The following is a 22,890-nucleotide window of genomic DNA, read 5'->3' on the forward strand; positions in this document are numbered from 1 at the left end:
AACATGGCACCCTATGTTATGATCTGTCTTTTTATATTTAAGCTTTCATAGCATGGTCTCCTTTTAAAATTCTGTTGCAGAAGCAATTGTATAAGGGAGTAACTAAAACACAAAATTTCAGATGTGCAAACTTTAACAGTATATGGGCATCTATGCAACATATTAAGCGGGAAACGCTTTTCACAGGGCTAAACACAGAACAAAAATGGGAAGTCTTTAAAATGCTGCTTAATAAATATACATGTCAGTATATTCCCCTTTGTAAGCAAGGAACGTTGTTGCAAAGCAAAACCTTTTTGGTTCAATAGAAGTTTTGGTGTTGAAGTGGGTAAGAAAAGTTGTGCTTTTAAGGCGTTCAAGTTAGCTGGGACAGCCAAACCATTTATAAGGTGTAAGGAGGCCAATCATGCAAAAAAAGCTATAAGGCAAGCTAAAATTGATATGGAAAAGGATATTGCAGCAAGCAGTAAAAACAATCCAAAATGATTTTTTAAATATGTTAATAGTAAAAAAATGAAGCAGGAAGGGGTGGGACCTTTAATATCAGAGGGGGTCAGTTGGTTGATAAAAACAAAAAAAGCGCAGATTCTGAACTCTTATTTTTTGTCTGTCTATACAAATGAGGAACCAGTTAATGAAGGTTTACTTAAAGGACCAGTAACATCAAATTTTTTTTTTTTCAAAAATTCGTTAGTACATAACGAAAAAATAACACCAACACAAATTAAAATTTAAAATAGCAAAGCCTTTATTAAGAAATAACTTACAGATACTCCACTTCCTGTCCTCTTCAGAAACGGCGAAAAGGCGACCATCCTTCCTGCAGCGCTCGATTTGTCCTCCCTGACAGCGTGTGAAGTGAGGTGAAGAGAGTTGAAGCTGCGGATTAAGACCCTGCGGGACCGACACATGAAGACCTTTCTGCTGTGACACGACTGGGAACTTGCAGAGGAGACGCGCTACGAGATGTAACTCTTTATGCCCTTGAACTTGGTCTGCTTCGTGGGCTCGTCTATGTCACAGCGGAACGGGTAGGGATTCTCCTGCCACTCAGGCCCGTCCGGCCCCTGCACCAGACACAGCTTGTCCCCATCACGCACGAACCCCGTCGCCTCCCCGCCGCTCTTCACGAAGGCCGAGAAGCGGTTGAGGTTGCGGCTGACCGTGGCGGAGCCTTTGCCCGGGGCCTGTGAGGAGGCGATGGAGGCGGAGGTGGAGTAAGGGCCGGGCGGCAGGTCAGAGCGGGTGGATAAGCGGAATCTGCTGCTGCCGGAGCCTTCGTAGTCATGGTAACCGCCCGAGTAACTGCCACACATCGGACCAGCTGGTTCCTCGGCCGCAGTGGAGCTACTGTCATCCCATTCGTCGAGTTACATCTCGTACCGACTCCTCCCCAGTCACACGGGGCTGCAGGTTCACCGCCGCTACAAAAACACTTCCACTGGCTCTACGCGCGTCTCCTCTACAAATTCCCAGTCGTGTCACAGCAGAAAGGTCTTCATGTGTCGGTCCCGCAGGGTCTTGATCCGCAGCTTCAACTCTCTTCACCTCACTTCACACGCTGCCAGGGAGGACAAATCGAGCGCTGCAGGAAGGATGGTCGCCTTTTCGCCGTTTCTGAAGAGGACAGGAAGTGGAGTATCTGTAAGTTATTTCTTAATAAAGGCTTTGCTATTTTAAATTTTAATTTGTGTTGGTGTTATTTTTTCGTTATGTACTAACGAATTTTTGAAAAAAAAAATTTGATGTTACTGGTCCTTTAATAGTCCCAATTTTATTAATACAACTAATGATGCATGGTACACACATGAGGAAATTCAAAAGAGACTAGAACAATTCATCCCAGGATACTTAGCGAGCTTAGCTCTGTGAATGCCAAACCTCTTTGCTTAATTTTTCAGGATTCATTGAGGTCTGGCAAAGTGCAGAGAGACTGGCGAATTGCTAATATGGTGCCGCTATTCAAAAAGGGATCCCGTTCTCAGCCTCGAAACTATAGGCCAGTTAGTCTGATGTCCGTGGTAGGAAAGCTTTTTGAAGGGTTAATAAAGGACAATATACTGGACTTCATAGCAAATCATAATTCTATGAGTTTGTGCCAGCATGGTTTTATGCGTGATAGCTCATGCAAGACTAACTTAATTTCTTTTTATGAGAAGGTAAGCAGGGACCTCAATTCTGGGATGGCAGTGGATGTGATTTACTTAGACTTAGCTAAAGTATTTGATACAGTGCCACACAGAAGGTTACTGGTTAAATTAAGGAATGTTGGCCTGGAACATAGTATTTGTACCTGGATAGAGAACTGGCTAAAAGATAGACTACAAAGAGTGGTGCTAAATGAAACATTTTCTAATTGGACCAGTGTTGTTAGTGGAGTATCGCAGGGCTCTGTACTAGCTCCCTTGCTTTTCAACTTATTTATTAATGGCCTAGAGTTGGGCATATAGACATGATTACACTATACAAGTACATTAGAGGACATAGAGATATATAGACAAATAGCAGGGCTCCTTTTTACCCATAAAGATGATCACCGTACCAGAGGCCATCCCTTTAGACTAGAAGAATAGAACTTCCATTTGAAGCAACGTAGGTGGTTCTTTACAGTGAGGACAGCGAGGTTGTGGAATGAACTGCCGGGTGATGTTGTGATGGCTAAACTCTATAGTTAGTATAGATATGGGTATATATAATTTATGTGAAAGCATGGAGGGGTGTATGTATGGATAGATAAAAATCTCAAGGAGAGTATATGAGGTTGCAAGATTTTAGAATATAGAAACAGCCATCGTGGATTAGATGTTATTTTTTTAGGTTTTTAATTTTTTTTTTAATTATATGAAAAAAAAACCAAACATAAACCAAAGTACAGAATAAGAAAGGGAAAAGGGAGTTGTCATATTTCAGTATAAAGAACATTCACACATGCCAAGCCAAGGACCCCAAATCGCCAGGAATTTATCACAGCAGTCCCTAGCTCAATCTTTGTGGATTAAAATCAGGTGATATAGGGGTATGTAAGGTACAGACCAACCACAATTAGCAACCCATGTCCTTAACACCATGGAGTAATAGTAAGATAACCCAAAAGTAATAGTGAGAACCCCTTTAAAGTAAACATTTCCCATCAAGGGACTCCTCCCCATCCTGGAGATACATTATTCCCATAACACTAAACATTTAACAGTAGGTTATAGTCCTGTAACCGACTCACTCTACAGGTTTAAGTGGTACTGGTTGAGAGCTCAGCTCCTATATAGGATGGTAGTAGTGATATCTTGCTTGTGTCCAAGTGTTATGTAGAGCTGTGCTACTCTGGCAATTGTTGGAGGGGAGCTGCTGGCGCAGACTGCTACAGTATAGGCAGTCTTCGCCAACAGGGACAGTAGTCACCCATCTCTTGCAAGGTGTAATTTTTTAGATATTATGCCATAAAGACAGGTCACCTTGGCCCAAAACGATGAACAAAAAAGAAGGGTGTAGTATATGTTATGGGGTGCAGTATATATTATACAACCTGTGGTCCCTGTCGCCACTGAGCTAAGTAGCAGGTCGATGTTCTAGCCACTGGATGACAATGTTTGGGGATTCAAAGAAGACCGCTTTCTCACCCTCCGTCTTGAATTCTCATCTTGGCTGGATATAACATTGCATATATTACCCCTCGTTCCCACAGTTTGCAACGAGCTTCTAGGAAAGTCCCCTTTTGTTTCTGAACTGCAAGTCAGTAGTCAGGGTAGAGTAAGACTCTTGCATTTTGATAAGTTAAATCACACTTGTCTCTCCCTGAAATTCAGTAGTTTCAGGATGGCTGGACACAGGAGGGGCTCACGGGAGTGGTCATCTGGCAGGTACCCGGTGGGCTCTTTCCACAATGAAGTGCTGGGTGAACTTGTAGTTCCCAAGGGTGTCCTGTAGCCAGTGGTCCATGAGAGAGGTAACTCTCAGGAGCATGGAGCTTCAGTACAGAACATCTGTTCAGCTAGGCATCCCTGGATTTGTTATTATTTTTAAGTGTACAGTAATACCCTGGTATTAGCTTAATGAAAGCAAACACCTGGCTGCTGTGTGTTATGACATTTAAAGGGCAAGTCTACCCCAAAAAGAAAATGTTGCAACAGTCTTAGACATCAGGGCATAGAATAGAAAGGGACAAACACTGCTTTTTAATAGCAATACGTATACAAATAACTTAAGTACCATAGAAAACATGTAATGAATGTATATTGCAAAGTTGCATAGAATAATGTTTTCTTTTATTAGACAAATTTTCATTTTGGGATTGACTTGCCCTTTAATACAATTCTGAACTCAGCCCACAGTCTCATCAGTTGCTAGTGCCATGCACAGCTACCTTCAAGCCTTCCCAGACCCTTTACCTACTGACTTTCATGGAATGGCATGTGAGATGTTTAAACCTATCAAGATGGCATTCCTAGTCAACAACCTTGGATCTATGACTGGAAAGGAGATTCTTTTAAAACTGTAGCAGCTTAATCTGAACCATTTCTCCAAATGAGAGAAACAAAGTAGTTTGCAGACTTTTGTTTTAGGACGTCTATGTGTTAAGTCTTAGGAAAAAAACAACTATGTCTCTGTTTACTATACAGTTCCCCAAAATGTTGCAATGACAACAAAAATTTCTGTTTGCACAGCTTGTGCCAACTAAGCCAAGTTATGGGTCATAACCGTTTCTTTTGAATCTGAGCTGAATGCTAAGGATCAATTGCAATCTCACTGAACAGTTATGTCCCACGTGGCCCCCCAGAGTTCGAGAGATGTAAAGCAGGAAGTTGTTTTTTGTTATGTTAGACATCTGCCCACTCCAGCCTTTATAGATTGTATTTTTGGCTAACAATATTAGAAACATTTTTTATTTTGCAATTTATTTATCCAGTTTTAATTTTTACACTGAACTGTTCCTTTAAATGTAATGAGGAATCTTGACATATCTGGCTAGCATACATTAACTTTAATTGAACTTATGCTTGTGACAGCTAGAACATAGGAGGCCTCTTTATTGTTTAAACTGTACACATCGACTTCACATGCTAGAAGGCTTGTTACTAAAAGAATATATGTGCTACTCATACTAAATTGATTTCTATGATAACATGCAATCACTCACACAGTTTGACCATTTCCAAGATGGCAATATTAGCTAAAGGTGCATGTCAAAAAGTTTTTAAAAACACCATTTTAAAATAAGGTGTTTGCAATACAGACATTCAAGATATATGTCCTTGAAGGTTTAAATGTGTGGTTTCTGTCCTTTGTGTTGCAGAGGGCTCTACTGCACAATCTCATTCAGAGTATGTATCTTCACCCACAAAGATAGAGAGGAATGCTGAACACAGGCTATTTGTTTCTGTGCTCAGTGGTTAAACGCCATTGCAGTCGATACAGACACATAAAGATCAATGGGATCTGTTACTTCATGCTGTGTGGCTAATCACTCTGGACAGAAATGGAAAGTACAGCAAGTACACATCCAAGTTGTCATGGAAAAAAAAACCTAAAGTTTATGTTTCCATTACACTTTTTCTGAAGGAAAATAGAGATGATCTTAAAGGGATACTGTCATCGGAAAACATGTTTTTTTCAAAATGCATCAGTTAATAGTGCTGCTCCAGCAGAATTCTGCACTGAAATTAAATTCTCAAAAGAGCAAGCTGCTGTTTTTCCTTCTCAATGTAACTGAATGTGTCTCAGTGGGACATGGGTTTTTACTATTGAGTGCTGTTCTTAGATCTTCTTAGATCTACCAGGCAGCTATTATCTTGTGTTAGGGAGTTGCTATCTGGTTACCTTCCCATTGTTCTTTTGTTTGGCTGCTGGGGGGAAAAAGGGAGGGGGGTGATATCACTGTAACTTGCAGTACAGCAGTAAAGAGTGATTGAAGTTTATCAGAGCACAAGTCACATAACTTGGGGCAGCTGGGAAATTGACAATATGTCTAGCTCCATGTCAGATTTCAAAATTAAATATGAAAAAATCTGGTTGTTCTTTTGAGAAATGGATTTTAGTGCAGAATTCTGCTGGAGCAGCACTATTACTGATTCATTTTGAAAAAATTTTTTTTCCCCCATGACAGTTTCCCTTTAAGACCACAAATAAAATGACCCACAGAACTGTGGTTACATTTCCACTCAAAGGCCTGCCAAATCGATCTAATGGCATCTCTGGAGCCAAAGTCCAATAAAACAGTCCGAAAATGTCTTAATTAAACAATGAATACTCCAAGAAAATCAACAGGGGTGTGAATGGAGCAAATACAGGTTAGAATATACTCTGTGTGGGTTTTGTTCATGAAAGAAGATACAACCCCTTTAATAACCCACTGGAAGCTCCCCACGCAGGAACATGATGGAGTTCTATTGATAGCTATATGATATATTACCAGAAGATACATTTGTCTGGTATACCTACAGTATGCAGCCTCATGTAAGATCTTACATGACATTTATTATACCTTGAAGCGGCAAAAAAATCAGAATCCGAAAATCCGCCATCTCAAACCTTGCCAAAGTGAATGGCAGATGTCCCTTTTACAATTTGAAGACATTGTGGTCGGCGCTGGGTCTCGTCCAATAATCCGAAAAAATTTGGAGCGATTTGGGCGTTAAATCTGATAAATCTGTATGATTATATTGAGTTTTTTCCCGACCCGACTTTTTCAAGTTATTTAATTGACAAATAAGATAAAATCGTGTATGGGAGTTTGGTTGAGCTTGGTTTAATAAAAATATGAGATAAATTTAAGTTGAAATAACCCCTTACATGTTTATAAATAACAGTTTTTATTTTAATGGGGCCCTGTCAAAGCTACATGCTAACACAGTCAGCACACTGGATATGGGACACACTAGCTGTCTCATTCAAGGGCACAAAATTCCTACCTTTTAGGACCCTCAACTGAAGTCACTTCCAGCCTCAGTCCACCAGCATTTACCATCATTATGTGCTGTGCCGTAGCCAAATACATAGCTGACTGCTTATTTCCCTGTTTTTCTGAAGTCATAGATGAACTTAAGAACTTGGTTGATATGCATATGATCAGCCCCAGTGTTGCATGCCAAATAGCAAGTATAATGGTGTGCACCAGTTTACAGCAGCTGGATGCTGACCCTGATTTGAAGTATGTAACCGACAGCTACTTTGCACCCTAACACGTGGCAGCTGGTATTTCCCTTAACTAACCTCTGGGCTGTCAGCCAAATGCAGCTGTAGCGGAGCACTTTTGGCACTGTCCTTTATAAACAGCCACTATACAAAAAAAATCACCATCTTAGAGCAAGTGGTTTTTAGGACTGGTTGATAAAAGGGGGGGGGTGGATTGTGGTGAGGTTTGGGGCAGGAAGGTTCTATGTCATTATTTACACTGACCATAACAGCTGTATTTTTAAAATGTGCTTAAAAATCTTTATGACTGTGCCTGGAAATGCTTTCCAATAAATGCCAGAGATAATATTTTATTGCTCAAAGTCTCCGTAATTTGTCTTATAAACATCCATTATCTATTAGGCCCAATCATCCAGCTATGAGAGTCAAACAATTAATACAGCCTGCATCAAGGATAGGGTATATAGGGCATAAGGCTATAGATGCTATGCTACACAAGACTTTTTTTTTAATAAAAGTGACCATTATGGGATTCTAGTTACTGGAATCACAACATATTAAACAGCGTGCAAAGAGAACAAATGGCATTCAATACAGCTTATCTGCAAATAAGAAGAAGCCGTAAGAACATCAGAAATGATGGGCCCTAGTAGCTGAGTGCAGCTATTATAGTTGCAAGCCTTTTGTTGCTTTATAAGTTTTTTTTAATGATAGATGCCCAGGGCACTGTAAAGTACAAAATAATATCAGAATTGTTCACCATCGCTAATGAATGAGTGTCTGCCTTTTAAAAATAACTCAGACCGGCTGAATGTACTTGTTTTCTGGGACATGCAACCAGCATATGTCTCTTTTTATTTTATTCTAGCATATTACATGGATATTTATCATAGGTTAAACGGTTTATGTTCAGGAGTCGCTATATTAACACAAAAATGTTTTGTGTCCACAAAACCCTCACAAAATTAATAAATATTTGCACATTTTGTGTCTGTAACAGATGTAATCAATGAACATTTGTGATAAAATAGGATTTGGATTAATTTTTGTGGGTGACAGTTCCCCTTTAAAAGTTAAAGGAAGGCAAGGCCACTGGTATTTTGCATGCCTGGAATATCATACATAGTCTTGCTACATGCAGAATTGAACACAACATGTCCTTGTTTTTAGGTGCAATTTATATCCTTTTACTAAAGAAACATCTTACATGAATCACTTTTTACAAAACATAAGTACATTCCATGCAAAGCTTATTTTAAAGAGGAATTATCACTAATTTATTTTCAAAATTCCATTTATTGAGAAAAATAATTTTCTAAATAATTACATATTTTTAAAATGGTGCTATAAATATGTCCTTGTGTCTTCTCAATGAATATTTTCTGTCTCCTCCTGCACCGAGGGTTTTACAACTGAATTCTTCCTTCTCTGTTATTAGTTATTGGTACCTGCCTGTGCAAAAGATCACAGCCAGCACGGTCTCTCCATCTCCCAGTATGGAGCCCATTCCTGCCTTCTCTGCCCCTGACCAAGGTAAGTAACAAAAGTCTCCTTGGCGTTGCATCTGATAAAAAACCTCTGTTTACTTTCGTGATGATGCCTCTTATGTTCATTGGTTACATCTGTTACAGACAAAAAATGTGGCTAGCACATGTGCACTAAAATGTGCTTTGAGAGGGTGAGGATACATATTAAAGCTGTAATTTAAAATGGTAGAACATTTTTAATAGATTTTATTTAAAAAATTATTTTATTTAACAAATTAAATTTTATTATTGAAATCAAGATCATAGTTCCCCTTAACATGTGTAAATATCAATATTTGATCTTCATTTAAAACAGTATATAAAGATAAAGGTGGTATAATGGTCTGAACAAAAATAACTATGAAAAACTGTCTTTGCATAATTTGTTGAACAAAGAATTAACACGTGCCATTTCCTTATGTGGAAAAATAAGTGCTACCTATGCTCTACTACCTAGTATTGCTTTCTTTGGCAGAAACAACCTCTAGTTGGTGTATGGTGGTCTACCAGTCTTTGACATTTAGAATTTTTATCCCACTCCTCCATGCAGATGTCTGAGAGGCTTATTGCATGCACAGGCCATTTTATAGTCCCCCACAGAATCTCAATGGGATTTAGCTCCATGCTTTGATTTGGTCATTCAAGAACTCCCTATTTTGTTAGCCACTCCTTCGCTGGATGCTTAGGGTTCACTTTCAGTTGAGCTTCAGTCTTCTGACAGATTGCCTCACTTTATCCTTAAAGGGATTCTGTCATGATTTTTGACTGTCATGATGTTGTTTTATTTCTAAATTACACTGTTTACACTGCAAATAATTCATTCTACAATATAAAATTGCATTCATGAACCAGCAAGTGTATTTTTTTTAGTTGTAATATTGGTGTGTTGGCAGACATCTCAGGTCATTTTGCCTGGTAATGTGCTTTCTGAAAGAGCCAGCACTTTATGATGAAACTGCTTTTTGGCAGTATGTTTCTCATACTCAATGTAACTGAATGTGTCACAGTGGGACCTGGATTTTACTATTGAGTGCTGTTTTTATGTCTACCAGACAGCTGTTATCTTGTGATAGGGACCTGCTGGTTACCTTCCCATTGTTCTGTTGCTGCTGGGGGGAAAGGGAGGGGGTGATGTCACTCCAACTTGCAGTACAGCAGTAAAGAGTGACTGAAGTTTATCAGAGCACAAGTCACAGGGGCAGCTGCGAAACATACAATAATATATCAAGCCCCATTTCAGATTTCAAAATTAAATATAAAAAATCTGTTTGGTCTTTTGGGAAATGGGTTTCAGTGCAGAATTCTGCTGGAGCAACACTATTAACTGATGCATTTTGAATTTTTGTTTTCCCATGACAGCATACCTTTAAGCATCTTCTGGTACAAAGAATAGGTGCGGTGGATTAAATGGTGGTGAACAGCCCAAGTGCTGAACATTTACACCACCATGCTTTACTTTACAGAGCCAAACATTAGTTTTGCCCTGATGTTCATTCCAGACAGCAAAGGTTTCCTCTAGTAGTAGAATGCCTCTTATGTAGCTATAACTCTTTCTAAAGACTCTTTCTAAAGGTAGCTTTATGCACTATAGGACTACCTATAGGTCCTGTGATGAAATTCTAGGATTCTTTAAGATTTCTTCAGCATCTTGTGTTCTGCTCTCAGGCTAAACTTGCTGGGAAGGTCTGGTCAATGTGGCAATTGTTTGAAATATTCTCCACTTGTAGATCATCTTCTGGACAGTGGCATGATTAATTCCCAGTCTGTTTGGCAATACTTTTATATCCCTTCCCATACTCATAGATATCAATAACTGTGCTTCTAAAGGCCTCAGAGAGCTCTTTCAATCTAGACACAATGATATCACATCCTTCAACAACAAAGAGCAAATATTTATCTATAGAGCACATTTATCCATCAATATTATTTAAATGAAGAACAACTATCTGTATGCCGATATATATTTAATCATATACTGTAAGTCAACATTTATCATGACGTGTACTTTTTTTCATGACTCTATTTATGGTTTAATGTTGGGAGTGTCTTATTATTGTTTAAACTTTTAAGTGAATAATTAAATGATGTCTGTTAAATTGATCAATGGACTATTATAATAAGAGAGCTCTTAAAAGACAACATTTTCTGTTCTTGCGCGTCATCTTTTTTATTCTGCTTTATTTTGCAGCTCTACAGTTTGGAAAACTGCCATTTGATTTTTCATTGAACCTAGCAACAAGGAATTGTTCTGAAGTAACTTCTGCACTTGTGTAGTACAGAATCTTCAGAAAAGTTCTGTACTGCACAAACACAAAGCCTGAAATTGCAAAAAAGGTGCCTGGGACGCTGAGGAAAACTGGCAGCAGCCTGTCCCCTAGGAACCAGCAAAAATAGTATGTAAGCTATGATGCCATGCAGTGAAATTTTTTTCTACAATTTTAAATTTCACCTTTAAATTAACGTAAAGTATAATGTAGCGCATGCTATTCTGAGACAATATGCAATTGTTCTTTTTTTTTTTTTTTTTTTTTTAATTATTTGACATTTTTTAAATTATTTAGCTTTTGTGCAGCAGATTTCCAGTTTGAAATTCCATAGCAATCTGGTTGCTATCGTCCAATTTAACCACGCAACAGGCAGTGGTTTGAAAAAGAGACAGCAATATGAAAAATAAGTAATAAAAATTAACAACAGTTTTTTGGCTGCTGGGGTCAATTTGACCCCAATTTAAAAGTTGTTAAGAGGCAGAAGGCCAATAATTAAAAACAATCATATATAAAAAAAATTAAGACCAAATGAAAACTTGATAAGAATACGCTATACTAGAAAGTAAACCTGATGGTCAGCAACCCCTTTAATGTATAATGTAAAACTTTTCTTTGACTATGCAAAAACAGTTTATGAGTGGACTTTCCTGTGAAAGTGAGGCAAAATATGAGTGTAACTTCCTAAAAAATTTGAAGGAAAAAAAATTAACCAATTAATCAAGCAAAATTATTTATGGAAATGCAAAGAAAACAAGGAACACATGGAAATTCTCAAAATCAGAATTACCTGGCAAAGCTATTCTTCTAAAGTGGATAATATCATAAAACAAAGAAAACAAATTGTACCTGCACATATCAACTACAATCATCAAGTGCTTATCAAGAGATTTTAGTGAGTGTTTCTTCTTGTGGCCCCATGCTGGCAAGGCCATACCTAGTAATTTAACTTATATACATCATACCTGTTACACGTAAAAGGCTTGCTTCAATTCTGTGTGGAACTCTTGGAGGAATCTTCATGGAGGCTCTGATTTGATAAAAACTAAAAATAACAAAAGACAAATATATATATAAATATATATATCCAACAGAAGCCAATCCAAAAAGGATTTTATATAAAGTTAAATCATCATTGCTCACATTTCTTCAAGCCATTCTTCTAACAAAAACAAACAAATTGTACCTGTACATACCAACTACAAACAGAAAGTGCTTATAAAGAGATTTTAGTGAGCGTTTCTTCTTTTGGAATCTTCTATTTTCTGGCCCCATGTTGGAAGCTCTTTTCTGGCAAGACTGAAGAAAACATATGTTTTGTCCTAGACATTCAGCTTGAAACAATGGCTGCATAGTTGTTGCGGCAATGTTTGCATGTTTCTATACCTTTAGTATGAATACGGGAAACTTTACATCAGATTACTTTAACAGTAAACTAAGGGGTAAACGCCCACAGTATCACCATCTTTAATTAACCTCTACAAGGGAATGCCTAAAATAGTGCTACAGATGATGTGTATTATAACAAGGAAATACAACCTTGGGTCAGTTACTACAAAGGGGGACACAGTCTTTCAATCATATGAGTAAGCATGTGAGCTGGACACAAAGTAAACACATTCCGCTGCCAAAAAGCTTGCTTGTCAACATTCCCCTTCTCTGCTGGATAAACCTAAACATAGACACTGCTCTTTCTAGAGTAAAAATGGTTAAACCAAATTATGATGCATTGCAAATCAGTGAAACAAGTAATTCATGTCTTCACAAAATGGCTTTTATGGATATGCTTCATAACTGGCAAAGATTTGTGGCAACTTGCCATGGGATCATGAATGGCTACATTTAGATACACAACAGATATCTTGAACATTGGATAAGAGCTATTCAAATGTTAAAATAAAAGGAAATACTTGGGGTAATTTAAAGATCAGTAAAACTTTACACAAATTACTGATATGCATATTGGGAGTTTTTATCATTACATATGCATTTTATACAGATATGGCAGCTGTGAGGGGGAGTCAAATGGTACAAATGTAAGGAATCCCTGCAAACCAATATTTAGAATTATTTACTACATCAATAGCAGCCATGTCAGACATGTTTGGTCCCCAGAAGGAAAAGTGGATTTCGAATGGCAGCTCTTAAAGGACCAGTAACATCAAAAATTTTTACAAAAAAATTAGTTACAATACAAGAAAAAAAACATCAAGACCAATTAAAATTTAAAATAGCAAATCCTTTATTAAGATATAACTTACAAAACGGCGAAAGGGCGACCATCCATCCTGTTGTGCTTGATTGCTCTTCCCTGGCTCTTCACTGACAGCGTATCGATCTCCTCCAGCTCTTCAGAAGGCCGCAGCGGTGTTATTATGCTTGTCCCCACTGTAACATAGCAGACCGCCTGCATACAAGGGTAACCCAGAACCCCCTGCCCCTGCATTTTTTTAACAATCAAGCACAGCAGCATGGATGGTCGCCCTTTCGCCGTTTCTGTAGAAGACAGGAAGTGGAGTTTCTGTAAGTTATATCTTAATAAAGGATTTGCTACTTTAAATTTTAATTGGTCTTGATGTTTTTAAATTTTTTTTTTTAAATTTTTTTTGACGTTACTGGTCCTTTAAGTCACAGTAAAAATTGTATCCCTTTTCCTTATCCCAAAACAAAAAATAATGTTTTACCTAAATGGAGATATAATCTACCAGAAAGGAACAACAGAAAAGTTTTGGTGTGGTATGTTTATTTTATCACCACAAAGCTATGCAAAGTTTAAAAATATACATTAAAAAAATGTAGCTGGTTTCTACATCAAAACATTTATGATGCGTGTGATCAAATATGATTGCGTGCACTGGCAACTCCCTCACAGTGCAGGAAGCATAGTAGTACCCAGGAGCAATTTTTGACCAAAATAGTATTGTTTCTCCCAACTGGAGAGCAGACTCTATTAGCTATTGGGGAAAATCATGTTGCTATGATAGGTTCCCTTTAAGAGAGGTGTTTCATGCTCTTGCCTGCTCTGCAGGAAGCTTACCGGTGCTCAACATACATATTTTTTTCCCTAAATTTCTAGAAAAAACATTAGGGGGTAGAACAGTAAAGTGAGCCCTTAGTAAAGGGATAATTGCTAATCTGTTTATAAAAAGTGTATCCGATGGTACAATGCTGACTAACTGCATTCCTGCCTGATGATTAGTAATTAAATTCTAAGTAAATAACATGTGTAGCTCAATCTCATCCCTATAAATCTATTCAATCCAATGCACAAACAAAGATCCGTGCAAAATTGGGGTTCAGAGATGGGAGTGAAAGTAATTGCCTGGCTGGCACTGAGCCCTAACCTCCACCCAACTGAACACCAGTGGCATGAACTGGAAAAAAATCAAATCCCTTTCGAGACTTCCCAGAAAAAACAAGCATAAAGGTTGTTTCATATTAAACTTCAGATTAAAGGAATAATAACACCAAAAATTAAAAACTGTTTTAAAGTAATTAAAATGTAAAAAGGGAAAGTTAACAAAGAGAAGTTTACATAGAAATGTTTGTGTTTGGGCCCCCTTCCCTTCAGGAATTGAAAGAATTCTGAAATTTTTCATGAGGTTAGATATGTTGTTAGTTTCCCAGGTGCCTCCTGTCATGTGATTTGTGCTCTGATCAAATTCAGTCACTCTTTGCTAGTAACTGCAAATTGGAGTGATTTCACCCCCTGCTATTTTTCCCTAGTAGCCCATCAGCAGAACGATGGGAAGGTAACAGGATAATAGCTCCCTGACAGCTGCATTGTTAAAATACTCCCTTGGTCCACCTAGTGCTAGATAAGAGACTATCACTCAATAGCAAATCCAAGTCAGGATAATCCAAGTTGCGAGTAGTAGAGTAGGAGAAACAATATCTTATCTGAATTGGTTCAATTGTGAAGTGCTGGCTCTTTCTGAAAACACATGGCCAGGCACAATGACCTGAGATGGCTGCCTACACGCCAATATTATAGCTAAAAAAAATAAATAAATTTATCAGCCTGCGCACAAACAAACACAGCAGAGAAGAGTGAAGATCATTCTTACCCTCTTTGAAATAAGTCCACATTGTAGAATTTTTGCAGCTCCACAGAAAATTCAACCGTGGCTTGAACCTCACTCATTTTGATGCCAGCTCAAAAAGTCAAAGTAGGTTAGCTACTGAAAAACAAAATGAATTCATACAAATAATATAAAAAAAAATTGTAATCTGTTTATTCTTAAAATGCTATAATATTCAGGCAACTCAATCCATGCAAGTCTCTGTTACGGGGCATATATATTTCTGAATATTATTTTTTAATTTTACAAAGAGTTTTATCTTTTAAAAGAGACATTGCATTTTGGCTGAGCTCTAGTTGCATGGCCCTTGCATTCACATGAGTTAAAAGTGATGTGACTGCACAGAAATCATAAATGCAAAAATGCAAACATTATCATTTTTTTTAATTATACACAATGAAGCACCCCCCCCCCCCAAGAACGCTAGCTTAACTGACATCTAGTGGGTGCAGGTCAGCTGTTTGTGTAGGAGCACCAGTTAATAGTGCTGCTCCAGCAGAGTTCTGCACTAAAATCTGTTTTAATTTTGAAATCTGACATGGGGTTAGAAATATTGCCAGTTTCCCAGCTGCCCCAGTCATGTGACTTGTGATCTGATAAACTTCAGTCACTCTTTACTGCAAGTCGGAGTGATATCAACCCCCCCTCCTCCACCCCCCCTGCAGCCTAACGGGAAGGTAACCAGATAGCAGCTCCCTAACACAAGATAACAGCTGCCTGTTAGATCGAAGAACAGCTCTCAATAGTAAAAATGCAGGTCCCACTGCGACACATTCAGTTACGTTGAGTAGGAGAAACAAAGACCTGCCACAAAGCAGGTCCATAGTGCAGCACTGGCTCTTTTTGAAAGCACATGATCAGGCAAAATTACCTGAGATGGCTGCCTACACACCAATATTACAACTAAATAAAATACACTTGCTGGTTCAGGAATTACATTTTATATGGTAGAGTGAATTATTTGCAGTGTAAACAGTGTAATTTATAAATAAAAACTACATCATAAAAATCACAACAGAATCCCTTTAAAAAAAAATAAACGAGAAGCGACCGCCATTTTGAACCTTTATAGATATAAGTAGTCATATTAATATCATTTACATACATGAAGTTTTGAGCTCTGTATTAGGCTTGTGTTTGCAACTGAGCACTCACTTCTTCCTTGTGAAAGGGATACTTTTTAGAATAAAGATCTACAGGTTGAATCACTTCTATTACCTCTGAAGATGGAACTTCCATTTCATCTCATTTCCAGTTATCCATGGTTGCAGCCATAAGTACATTTTCACCACCTTAAAAAGATAGCATTGCTTACAATTAATTTCATTACTTTTTAGTTCCTTTCTTGAGAAATGATCAGTGATTACTAGCTAATGGGGGTGCCATATAGAAGGCTAGATATCTTGCACAGCCATTCCATTATTTTTTAGTTGTTAAAATGCAGTTTTATTTTAATCTGGAGAGTAAATATAATAAAAAAAAACATTCCTTAATAATCCTACTCTATTGGATAGCATGAAACTATGGATGGAGAGGGTTCATGGAATCATTCAATCCCTCTACCCTAAAAATTTGTAAAAGAAACAAAAAAATGAGAAGTACATGAAACAAAGAGATGTCAAAATATCCTTATAAATACAGCACCAGTATGCAAGAGCTCATTATCTAAGAAAGATCAAGAATGTTTTGTAAACCTTATTTCTGAAACAGAGAAACGCACCTCACCCTTTTACTTGTTAGTTAATCTAGAAACCCATTATGCAAACTATGTAATATTGCTAGTGATGCTATGGTACTTCAACACTCACACATCTAGGCAGTTATCTAGAATTGGTTATTACGGACGTTGTTTCTGTGGAAGTTTTAATCAGAGCGTAGAAGGAGCAATACTGAGAAGGCACAGTAACACAATGGTTAGCAGTGCTGCTTGGATTTCCTTCCATTGTCTAAAAACACACTTGTAATTTAATAATCCATTTTGGAAGAGAATTAGATTGTAAGATCCATTGCTCCACTATGGCACAAATGAATAAGAAGGATCCTTGAAATAACAGGATATTGTTGGCACTATAAATAATTATAACTGGACGCCTGATATGCATATATGTCACTCCTGAGGAAGGACTCTGCTTCGAAACATTGTGTGAATAGTCTACCATAGATTTAAAAATATCTTGGCAACATTCTCTTTCATCATACATTTGATGCTTTAATTTGACAACTCTGTTTTGAAAACAAGACCTTGCACACTGATTTAGCCCCATACCTGATGTATCTAAATGGTAATTGATACACCAGACACAACCACTGTGTGTTTTCTTCTTAATGTCTTATTTACCACAATTCATTTAATTTTCTATCATGAGGCACTTCAGTCTCTGCACAAAAAAACACAATGGCTGCATTTTTAGGTGTCACAAAGGCAAAACATGTACAATGTAAAAGTACTGCACTCAACAGGCTCAGAGGAACTGATTTTAAGGGGTTGACTCACCTTCAAGTTAACTTTTAGTATGTTATAGAATGGTCTATACTAAGCAACTTTTCAATTGATCTGCATTATTTATTTTTGACAGTTTTTAAATTATTTGCCTTCAGATTCTTTCCAGTCTGGTATTCAAATCAATGCATGGTTGCTAGGGTAATTTGGACACCAGCAACCAGACTGCTAAAACTGCAAACTGGAGAGCTGCCAAATAAAAAGCTAAATAACTCAAAAACCACAAATGATGAAAACCAATTGGAAATTGTCTAAGAATATCATGTTCTACGTCATACTAAAAGTTAATTTAAAAGGTGAAAACCCCCTTAAAAAAATGAAATTCCAATGTTTAGATCACATCCTACTGATCTTCCTCAGGGAAAAAACAAACAGGAAGAGTGTAAGCAGTGACAACACACTGGGAGGGTTCTTAAGGGCTGGGACACACTGGGCGATTTGGGGAGATTTAGTCGCCAGGCGACTAAATCTCCCCAAATCGCCCAGTGTGTCCCTACCCTAAGGGTTTGCACTGCTTACACACTTGTTTGTTTTTTCCCCCTGAAGATCAGTATGATGTGATTGAAATATTGGAATTTCTTTTGTTTGTTTATTAAAATTAGTTACTCTAACTGAACCTGTTGCGTGTGGTACTATTTGGTTACTTTATACTATACTCCCTCTGCATAAATGCCTTTGTAGATTTTGAAGAGACAAATAGAAGCACAACTTGTAATTGGCCACTTTAAATACCTTTTCTCATGAATGGACACACCTGCCTATGAAATCCAAGGCTTATCAAACTAATTCAACCAATTCGGTGTTGCCAGTAATTAGTATTGAGCAGTTACATGCATTCAAATTAGCAAAATTACAAGGGTACACAAATTTTTGCACAGCCAATTTTTCACATTTGATTTAATTTTATACAACGGAACACTGCTTCACTAAAAACCTTTGTTCAGAAAATACCTCCTGGAAAATGAAAAGACATACCACTGTTATCTTTTTTGTTTTAAGTGGAGTTAATTATTATGCAGGCTGAGAGGGGTTCTCTAACTTTTTAATATGACTGTAGCTTGTAAATGACATTGTATAAATGTGATACGCATTTATCTTTCTATCCATTAATTTAAGCACTTGTCACCATTTTCATATACTTTTTAGCTGCCAAAATACATAGCTTTTTTTGTATTAGATAGAATTGATAGCTCCTAATATTCAGTTGTTTAGTAACTGGATTACTTTTAAGCCTGAGGTTAGAAAGTTATTTCAAGGCTTTGGCCGAGCGGGAAAGCTTAGGCAGCATTTAAAGAACTTGTATTTTCTTTACAATATCCATTTTCTCTGACACTCTATGATTGTTTTGCAGGGTAACTTTCTTTGTAAACAAAATATAGGTAACAAAAAGTGGAGAGAGAATTACATGAAGCAGCAATTGTTGAATTTAAGTACAAATAAACATTATTTTTATATCAATAAGTTTTTATTGTTTTACAACATTGATATATAAGACAATTTGTAACAATAAACATCTTGAAAACAAAATCGCGTCTAGTTGCAATCTTAAGAACATATGTTATGATACAAACAAACGTTTAGCAACATAAATGATTGAAAAAATAAAAGGGAGACAGGACAAAAATTAAATAAGTAAATAAATAAAATTAAATTAAAATAAAATTTAGTAGCAAGACTTCAACTCTGACTTTGAAAATACACTGGTAGACATTTACAGAGAAAAGGGAATATTAGATATATCGACCCCGTGTCGATATACCAACCAAGGACCCCATGTCAACAGAAATTTCTCATAAGAATCTAGCAGAATGCTTGTCATTTTGTCTTGAGACATTATCCAGTCTACCCTATTTTTAACTGGATCTATTGGAATCAGTCTTTGTTTCCAAGCCCCAGCCAAAGTTCTCTTAGCTGCTGTCATAATGGAAGTGAAAAGACGAAACTGTGCATTGTTTAGGTTTTGGGGTCTTAAGCGTAGCAAAACTATTCCAGGGTCTCTGGGAATGGAAACACCAAAAATAGAAAACATCAGTGAGAATTCTGATCCAGAACCTCCGGGCGTTAGGGCACGTCCACCAAACATGAATCATTGTACCTGTTTCCCCACACCCTCGGAAACAATGGGGGCTAGCTGAGGGGGAGAATTTCGCGATTCGAGCTGGGACCAGGTACCAACGAAGAAGTACTTTATAATTAGCCTCCTGTAAGGACACATTATTAGAAGATTTCCGAACTGTAGTCCAAATCTGATCCCAGTCCTCAGGGTTTAATTCTCTATTTAAGTCCCTATGCCACGCTAAAATGTACGGTAGCTCTTGGGGTAAAGAAGGGTAAAAAAATTTACTATATAGACATGAAACTGCCTTCGGAGGATTAGGGGATCGAAGGCACCATCTCTCAAAAAACGTTTCAAATTTATCTGGACTATTAACTGGGTGCCATTGAGAGTGGACAAAATGGGATATTTGCCGTAAACGGAAAAGCTCCCGTTCAGGGACAGAGAACTTCTCTAAAAGTTGTTGTAAAGTATAAGGCCCAGAGGCAGAACAAAGTTGACCTATAAACCGGACATTCTGGTCGGCCCACCATTGGAATTGACAAATCTGGATACCAGGGGCAAACTGTGGATTGCCAAATAGCGGGGCCACTGGTGTGTGAGGAGATCTCAGGTTTAATTTCGTATGTAATGAGTCCCAAAGTTTTAAAGTGCATTGTAAGCATCTACTGGCTTCCGTAGGTCTCACCTTCAAAGAGCACCAAATCAAGGCTACAGGAGAGACAGGGTAGGTAAAGGTAGCTTCCAAGGAAACCCAATGAGGACTGTCGTCCACTGTGTGAAGAGTCAAGATCTGAGACAGTTGAGCAGCTTTATAGTAATATAAAAGTTTAGGAAGTCCCAAGCCCCCCCTTGTGTTTAGGCCGATAGAGAGTGGATTTGTTCACCCTGGGGTTTTTTTTCGCCCATACAAACTTTAATATTGCGGACTCAAAGTGATCCAAGTGGGCACTAGGAATTAAAACTGGAAGAGTTCTAAACAGATATAATAGTTTTGGCAAAATTGTCATTTTAACTGAGTTTATCCTCCCTATCCAGGAGATATGATGCGAACTCCATTTCACCAATAGGTCAGATAAAGTTTTAAACATCGCCGGATAATTAAACTTATAGAGAGAATCATAAGAGTTGGTCAATTTAATTCCCAATAGAGAGATATAGTGAGGTCGCCAATTAAATTCAAAATTAAGGTGTAGAAGCTTTTCTATATCTTTCGACAAGTTAATATTAAGGGCTTCAGTTTTGTCATAATTGATGTGGAGGCCAGAAATTATGCTAAATGTGTCTAGTAGATTATAAAGGTTTGGTAGAGAAGTTAAAGGCCTAGAGATAATGAGGGTAAGATCATCCGGAAAAAAGGCTGATTTTATGATGAACTCCTCCAGTATCAATTCCCAGGATATCAGGATTAGCTCGAATTGCAACAGCTAATGGTTCAATTGCCAAATTGAAAAGTGTTGGGGAGAGAGGACACCCCTGTCGCGTTCCCCTATAGATTTGAAATAGTTGAGAAGAAAAGCCCAGTATATTGACTATAGCGGAGGGGAACGAGTATAAAGCTTGCACCCACTTTAATACCCCACATTCAAACCCCCATTTGTTAAGGATAAAGTATAGGTAGACAAATAAACATTATTTTTATTAGCTTTGTATTGTGTTACTAAAAGATTAATTTCTTAGGATCCAAGAATTCTATACTTTTGAATTATTAGTGCTTGCTCAACCAGGTCTGTCCAGTATCCTTTTGTAGCGGGATTGAAGGGACTGCACATTTATTGATAGGCCCATTTCAGGTAAATAATTTAGAAGGAGGACTGTTGGATGGAACGCCACTGGTAGGGACATCAGTTCTGATTAGTATGTTGTTGATGGTAACCAACAATATGGGTGACAACATCCTATTTTATTATAATTTTAAGGTCAAGAAAAGTCCATTTTACTGGGGTGTGCCAAAATAATAGGCACCTCCGCCCCCCAGTAAAATAAATCGATATGTATTTTCCCTGGGCCAGTATTCCAGTTTGGAAAAAACTACAGCAGCATGTGGAAAAACTGACACTGTAGCTACATTGTACACATCTTTTTCTGAAGTCCCGGACATCTCTAGCGCAGATTCTGCAAAGTTTTGCTCTACTGCACATGTATTCGCTCAAAAGCAGATTGCCGCATTAGCTCCGGCCCAGGGAAAAACTCCGGGATCTATTTAATGGTTGGTGACTAATATTCTGGCACCCCCCAGTGTTATTTGGCTTTCCTTGTCCTATATTATTTTTTTGGAACCTTAAATGAATGGTTCTCAAAATTACAGAAGACCTCAGGTTCCAAGGATTCCATATAACAAAGCACATATAGTAATGCCCCTTTTTCTAAACCCACTGCTTGTGTTTAGGTCTTATTCTGCAGTTACAAGTTAAATCTTTAAATTTCAGTGCAAAAATAACAAAATGTTTAGCCATTTCTTAATACAAATCAAATAATAAACAAAGTATGCACTACACTGGTCTGTATTGCTTAAAGTCATAAAGAACTGTGACAAGCAACATCATTTCATGGTATTATTACTAATACCAGTTGTCTCTTGGGTCGCATTAACATGCTTCTTTCAGACTCCCCCGTGTATAGGGAAATTGTAAGTTTAATCCCCCAGACACCTATTATATTTTACATCTCAGCACCAAATAAATAAGTAAACATATAATCTTCATCAATAAAAAGAAACAGATATTAACCCATGTGCATTATTTTAACAAATTAGTTTTTTTTTGACAGAATACGAAACAATCGCACTATAAAATAAGTGACAATAATCAGATTTTTGTAGTATGTGTCATGGGAAATCATTAAATTTAACATCCAGTTATAATGCAACAAGGCGTAAAAATTAAATCCATAAACAGTAAAAAGACATAACAGTACAATGAAAATAATTGCAAAGCTATAAAAAGCCACAAACCTTGAGGTGAATTAAAGGGGTCATTCTGCTTTTGACTTTAAGTACAAGCCAGACAGCAGAATTCTAAAGGCAAACATCCCTTTTTCCCATAATTTTCGTTGTGCAGTTCCCAGTTACATCATTGCTAGGGCATAATCACCCTAAGAACCAGATAATAGCATTGCCGGTGAATAGAAGATGTGCATAAAAGAAAAGCCTCACAGCCAGTATGTTTTATGTTTGGCTAGATCAGCATTTTCAGGTCATGCAGAAGAGTAAGAATTGAAAGGCTAATAATTCAAAATGAATTAAAAATAAATAAAGATGCTCAACTGAAAAGTTGCTAAGAATTCAGGTTAATATATAACATATGCAAAGTCAATGCTCCTTTAAGCAACTAATCTT

The 22,890-nt window shown here is 37.5% G+C and overlaps 1 protein-coding gene across 6 annotated transcripts in view; it reads right to left on the reverse strand.

The window, feature by feature from the left end:
- The window catches only part of LOC108716929 (protein FAM135A), a 64,731-nt gene that overhangs the window by 37,665 nt on the left and 4,176 nt on the right, over positions 1-22,890 (reverse strand). For 4 of the 6 annotated variants that reach the window (XM_018263518.2, XM_018263515.2, XM_018263522.2 and 1 more), the window contains exons 2-4: positions 16,216-16,289; positions 14,983-15,096; positions 11,881-11,960 (exon numbers count right to left, since the gene is read on the reverse strand). In XM_018263518.2, coding sequence (XP_018119007.1) covers positions 11,881-11,960; positions 14,983-15,059 — 157 coding nt within the window. In that variant the 5' untranslated portion in view covers positions 15,060-15,096; positions 16,216-16,289. The remainder of the gene's footprint in view (positions 1-11,880; positions 11,961-14,982; positions 15,097-16,215; positions 16,290-22,890) is intronic. The other 2 variants (XM_018263516.2, XM_018263517.2) reach the window with 2 other exon arrangements.

This window comes from Xenopus laevis, chromosome 5L, assembly GCF_017654675.1.
Source record: "Xenopus laevis strain J_2021 chromosome 5L, Xenopus_laevis_v10.1, whole genome shotgun sequence".
NCBI lineage: Eukaryota > Metazoa > Chordata > Amphibia > Anura > Pipidae > Xenopus > Xenopus laevis.